Source organism: Entamoeba invadens (genome assembly GCF_000330505.1).
Source record: "Entamoeba invadens IP1 unplaced genomic scaffold scaff_1105074725743, whole genome shotgun sequence".
In the NCBI taxonomy this organism is placed as follows: Eukaryota; Evosea; order Mastigamoebida; family Endamoebidae; genus Entamoeba; species Entamoeba invadens.
In genome coordinates this window covers 125,214-131,674 of record NW_004440146.1, presented here as the reverse complement: position 1 = coordinate 131,674, position 6,461 = coordinate 125,214, and the positions used below count along the sequence as shown (strand labels likewise).

Genomic DNA, 6,461 nt, shown 5'->3' with positions numbered 1-6,461 from the left:
GCCGCGCACTTGTTCTGTTGTAGTCCCATCCGGCAAATTGTATTTATATAAAGTCATATTCTGTAAATCCTTATTTCCTCCTACTTTAACACGCACTTGAGAATATGAGGGTTTTGTGTCAACAATTGTATTCTTGATTATATTAGCGTATTTGTTGGAACTAACATTTACGGTACACATATTCACCGTTGTCATGTCACATGACGCATTTTTAAACTTCTTGATATAATTTTGCAACTCTTCATATCGAAAATCACTGCCTTCTATACAAAATTGAAACATAATATAAAAGGGTTTTTTTAGTTTTTTTTGTGGTAAAATGTATTAGTTATTTATAGTAATATAAATAACTATAGTATTTATATTATATTAATATATATTTATATTTATAGTATTTAACAACTATAATTTATTCAATTTCAATTATAGTTATATAATTACTGGAGCGCTAAAATAGCGCTTCCGTCTTTTTAACCTCTTTCACTTGATTATATAAATTTAAATAATATTAATATTATAAAATGTATAATACTGTTTACCATAAAGGCTGAATATGCCTCGTGGAGACTTTTTTGTCCAAGGTGGTAATTTGTATTATACTTTTTATTATAATTTTATTAGTTATAACTATTAAATCGATAGGAAGTGGTTAAAAAAATGGAAGCGGTTTTTTTTATCCTCTTTGTGTAATTGTTATAAATAGTCAAAGGCGTCTATTTGTCGTGAATATGGCACAAAAATATATCTATTTGTCGAAAATGAGTGAATTTTGTAGAAAATTCTTTTTAATATTGAAATTTATTTTTAAGTAAAAATTAGTTTTCAATTCAACAAAAGTTACAGATTCGAGAACAAAATATTTAATTGTCGTACACCAAAATGATTGACCAGTTGCGCGACAATTAGACAAGTTCGACAATTATAATTACAAAGAATAGATGTTTTTGACTGTGTATTATATATATAAAATTTGTTTGTTATGTTGTATAATATTTACTATAGTTATAATATAGTAAATAATTAGTATACTATATTATTAATATTTCAATATTAACTATATAATTTATAATGAAGACCAATTCAGAATTTACACACAATTATTTCCATAGTTCTGTATTGTCCTATTTAAACGCGCCACGTGCACAACTTTCTGCGGCACGGTGCAATAAAAGAAACAACCATCACATATAATGGTATTAACATACTGTTCAGACTGTTACATTGACAAAAACGATAATTACAAATCAATGTCACACTTGAAAGTATTGTAACACCACTTAACTAACTATATTTGAAGAAACATTAATTACCAATTATTGTAACACTAGATAATTTTGTTACACTGTATAGACTTCAGCATCTATGGAAACAATAATCACTAATTGGTGTTACACTTGATTTTATGTTATTACCAATTACAACTTTGATGGAATTTCGTGTGTGCAACAAACACTTCCAAATGAGACCACCAAAAAAACAACTAAAAAAGAGAACACACAGACAGACAGACAGCCATTGTGAAGTGAGCACCACAAAGGGGTGTTTGAGTGGGTATTACCTCGCAGAACGCACGTGTGCCAAGAGTGAGTACCCACGATATGTTGACATCAACACGTCACACATTCTGCACCAAGTGCGACGATTACTCGTACGCAAACAGCAACAGCGTTTGCACCGAAATCAACGAACTTGTCAATGTGTGTAACGTGTTGATCAACATATCGCGGGTGTGTTGTCTGCAAGGAGGGGTACATGCGGTCATCTGATGTGTCAAAGTCTATAAATTGTGACTAGTTGTGCAAATCGTGCACAAATGGAGGAAACTGTATTGTGTGCTATAAGACATTTTATCGCACCTCATCAAATGTCACCAAGTTGTGTTCGCCACAAAGCGAGTTGACTTCGTGTGCAAACAGAACAACAGCTGGTTGAATGCAATGTGAAAGTGGACACCAAATAAATATAATTTGTGTGTGAAGTGTCGAGACACGTGTTCACAATGTTATGGCATCTATGAGTGCACTGATTGTGTGAAAGAAGATGTACTAGTGTCAGGTGTCTGTTCACACTACACAGCCATTGAGAACTGTGTTGAGTCTGCCAACAACAAATGTTCAAAATGTGATGACAACTAAAATTGAGTGACGACATGTTGAGTTGCATTCACATCACAAATTATGGTGTTGTTGTTGGTATTCCAATTGTCTCTGTGTTCATTATAGTACTTATTATTGTTGGTATTATAATAATTACAATAATTGTTATACAAAAGCGCAAAGAAACAAAGAAAATGGAAAACATCTGTGTCTTTGAGATGAGTCGTTCAAACATTGCAATGAGTATGTTAGACGGCAACATTTTAACAAACAAAAAGTCGCTGACATTTGATGACGTCAGTGAAGCTATTCCCATTGAAAAGGAGTCTCGTGAACTCCTCTGTGTTGGCAACAAAGGCAAAGGTATTTTATGAATCCAAATCACAACACGTGGTGGCTGCGACAAATACTCAATTCGAACCGAGCCGCAAATTGTAACTCTGAAGAAAGGCGAAGCGTGCGAATTTGAAATATTTGTGACCCCACACTGCACTTTGAAATTACACGACGATATGATGATAGTCACCATGAACATCGAAAACAGTGAGACTGTGTCTGTTCCAATTGCTATTGAAATCACAACAGAAAACTTGACCAAATTGGATTACAACGAGTTGAAAGAAGACAAGAAACTTGGTGAAGGCTTTTTAAAATTGTTTACAAAGGAACTTACAGAGGAAATGTTGTTGTTATCGAAAAAATGAAACAGTCAAATGACATTGACAAACTTATTGATGAATTCGAAAATGAGGTGAATATGTTGAATAAGTTTAGAAGTGAGTATATTGTACATTTCTACGGTGCCTGTTTATACTAAATAAGATATGTATGGTCACCGAATTTGCACAATATGGAAGTGTACCGGACATGATCAAACATAAAAAAGTAAACGGAAGTTATTATGCAACTTCATGTTAAATTCAATATTGACGCAGCTAGAGGTCTATTGTATTTACACGAGAATGGGATATTACACAGAGATATTAAACCAGACAATATTCTTGTTATCACACTTGACTTGTTTTGAAGTGCAAGAAATGTCAATATGTTGATAACTAACATGACATTTACGAAAGGAATTGGTACACTGGTGTATATGGCACCTGAAATTTTAAACAAAGAGAAATATAAGAAGGCTGAAGAGGTCTATTCTTTTGGAATCACAATGTATGAAGTGTTTTGGTAATCTGAAGCGTATCAAAATGACATATTTAAATTTCTATAGACAATTGTCAGATTTGTCATTCACAACAATTGATTAAAGAGGAAAGATACGATTGAAGAAAAACAGTACAACATCATCACACAATGTTTGTGTCAGAACCGAAAAGTCGTCTACAAATGGAAATTGTTGTGAACCAACTTGAAAATTTATTATGATTGTTTTCTAAACATTTCAAATTGAAATACAACCAAATAAATTAACCCATTTGAATGAATTATGATTGTTTTTGTAAAAGTCTAGACTAAAATTGTTTTTGGATATAATAACAATATTCTTTGTTTTTATTTTTGTGGTTACTTTTTGTTGTGTACTGTTCATGAATTAAAGTCTTGTCACCAAAGTTGTGCGTTAAACAGAAAAGTTTCTTAACGACATTATCTTTTTGTTGAGTTGATGGATAAAAACGCTCTTGTCTTTTTTATTACTGTCTTTATTTTTGAGTGTTTGTGTTTTTGTTTTAACATGTTAAAGTCTATTGTGTTTTTAAATATTAAAATAATATGGTTATATACTTATGTTGCACATATATATCATTATAATGACCAAAAAATAACTGTTTAAAAAATAATAAACTCATACTCAGATTTGCTATTTTTTTATCAACGTTTTTAAATTACAGGTTTCTTTTCTTTTAAGTTAAAGATATATAAACTGGTACTGAAAAAAGTCTTAATCGAATTAATTTTGCCCTTGAACATGTAACCAAACTAGTTGTAATTAATGTTTTATATAAATAAGCACAATTATTTCTGCATATCAATTATAAAAAATAATAGTTGTTTTGTGACCAGTCTTTTTAATTTTAGTTAAACACAACACTCTTATTATGCATTCCTCATTTCCTTATAACTGTCTTATTTCTTAAATAACACACCCAAATATTTTATATTTGGGCGTAATTATTATTATTTTTGTTGTTTTTTTATTGATTATAAATTATGTGTGTTGTATTTTTAAATTTACAATTTTTTTGTTTTGATTTGTATAGCTAATTTTTACAAGTAAAAATGAGTAGATTTAAACTTTATCATTATTGTTGTGACACATTGAATAAACAAGTATGTTGATTTTTATTTACATAATTTTATTATGTAAAAAGTATGAGCATATATTCACTAAGTTTGTAGGAACCAATTCATAATATTTTATAAACAAAGAACACTTTTGTTAAATCATTCCTATTCAAAAATACATTCATATATTGAAAAAATTGGTAATAGCACTTCAGTTACATTTTACTAAATCATAAAATATACAGTGAACAAATATTTATTTTAAAATAGAGCTAACATAATTTTTTTCAATAGTTATTTAAATCAAAACAACATAAATAATATTAAATACATATATTTATCACTCAAATTATTAAAAATGATATAAACAATTATAATTAACAAGCAATAATATTACCCAAATATATAGTGCAATTTATAAAAAGTAAAATACACTTGTACACGTTATAAAAATATAACTGAAATAAATTATTTATGAATTTATTTTGAATATAACAATTTATAAATAAAACCCATATGAAACAAATTAAAAAAACTGGATATAATATCATTTCAAGAATTTTTCAAGTTGCTCTCTTGCAACTTCAATTGTAATTCTATCTTCTTTGTTGTGGGCCCAACAGTTTGATATTAGTTTATATTGGTCATCAGTCATACAATCAACTTTTTGTAAACGATTTCCATTGTTAACAAAGTCTGCAATTTTCCATGGATATTTGAATTCACTTTTTGGAAACGCTTCCTTCCAAGTAATTGTCTCGAACATAGTGATTGCAAATGAATAAATGTCTGCACTCTTCTTGTATTTTTCTTGCTTTAAAATCTCGGGTGCCATGTAAGTTGGTGTGCCAACACCTTTAGTGAATGTCATGTTGGTTTGCAGCATATTAACATTTCTTGATGATCCAAAATCAGTCAATTTTGCATTCACCTTCTCATTCAAGTCAAGTGATAACACAAGGAAGTTGTCTGGTTTGATGTCTCTGTGTAAAATCCCATTTTCGTGTAAATATTGAATGCCTTTTGAAGCGTCCAATAAAAATTTGGTTCGCAACTTCATATCAACTTCATCACTCTTTTTGTGTTTGATCAAGTCTTGGAGTGACCTAAATGCTGCAAATTCGGTAACCATACACACCTTGCTTGGTATAAATACAGCACCATAGAAGTGAATGATATAATCACTACGGAACTTGTCTAGCATCGCAACTTCCCTTTCAAACTCTACAAGTCCACTTTCGTTATTATCAAGTTGTTTCATCTTTTTGATTGCAACACTGACGCCTCTGTATTGCCCTTTATAGACGATTCCAAAACTGCCTTCTCCAAGCTTCTCGTCTTCTATAATTTCTCTATAATTCAGTTTTGTTGTTTGTTCAGTCTCAATTTCCATTTCAATTTTTGCATTTTCAATGACACCAGTTGCTATATTTAATGAAGTGATCGCTACATGTTCTTTGGTGACACAAGTGCACAACGGCTTGATGAATATCTCAAACTCACAAGCATATCCAGGCTTCAATGTCACAAGTGGTGGCACACTTCGTATCTCATAATAATCACACCCTTCCATCACACTAAATTGAACTTTCAAATTACTTTTAGACACATTCCCAATACATATCAAATCTCTTGTTTCAATGTCAACTTTCAGTGGGTCGTTGTCATCCAAATCAAATTTCAGTGTTGTCTTGTTTGTCACCAAATTTGCACTCAATTTGACCATCTCAATGTTTGACCGACTCATTTTGAAGTTGCAAATGTTCTGCTCTTTCTTCTTTTGTTTTCTCTTCTGTATCATTGATATCACAATAATTATTAAAGCAACAATAAACATTATTATCACAAAAGTGACTGATAATGGAACACCAACAACCAACCCATAATTTGTCATTTTCACACAATAATCACCGGCATCACTTGGTTTGTGAAATCCGTCACATTCTGTGCACTTTGAATTATTCGCAGACAGACAAAATTCGACATTTTTGTAATTCACACACTGCGAGTCAACCAATACATAGTCCTTTTCAATGCAATTGTTACAGTTTTGATCATTGTCACACGAGATGCAGTTATCAGAACAACTCTTGCAAATGTAATCATACAAGTAATGTCCATCCTCAC

The 6,461-nt window shown here is 30.7% G+C and overlaps 2 protein-coding genes across 2 annotated transcripts; one reads left to right on the top strand and one right to left on the bottom strand.

The window, feature by feature from the left end:
* Positions 1–2,290: 2,290 nt before the first annotated feature.
* On the top strand, positions 2,291–2,800 carry EIN_383370 (hypothetical protein; the record flags this gene model as incomplete). Its single annotated transcript, XM_004254416.1, has 2 exons — positions 2,291–2,459; positions 2,553–2,800. 2 exons carry the CDS (start codon positions 2,291–2,293, stop codon positions 2,798–2,800), a joined length of 417 nt encoding a protein of 138 aa, XP_004254464.1.
* A 2,081-nt stretch (positions 2,801–4,881) lies between these two features.
* On the bottom strand, positions 4,882–6,461 carry EIN_383360 (protein serine/threonine kinase, putative; the record flags this gene model as incomplete). The annotated part of the gene is made up of 1 exon (XM_004254415.1): positions 4,882–6,461. A coding segment is annotated over one exon (1,580 nt), but the record flags the coding sequence as incomplete, so codon positions are not given.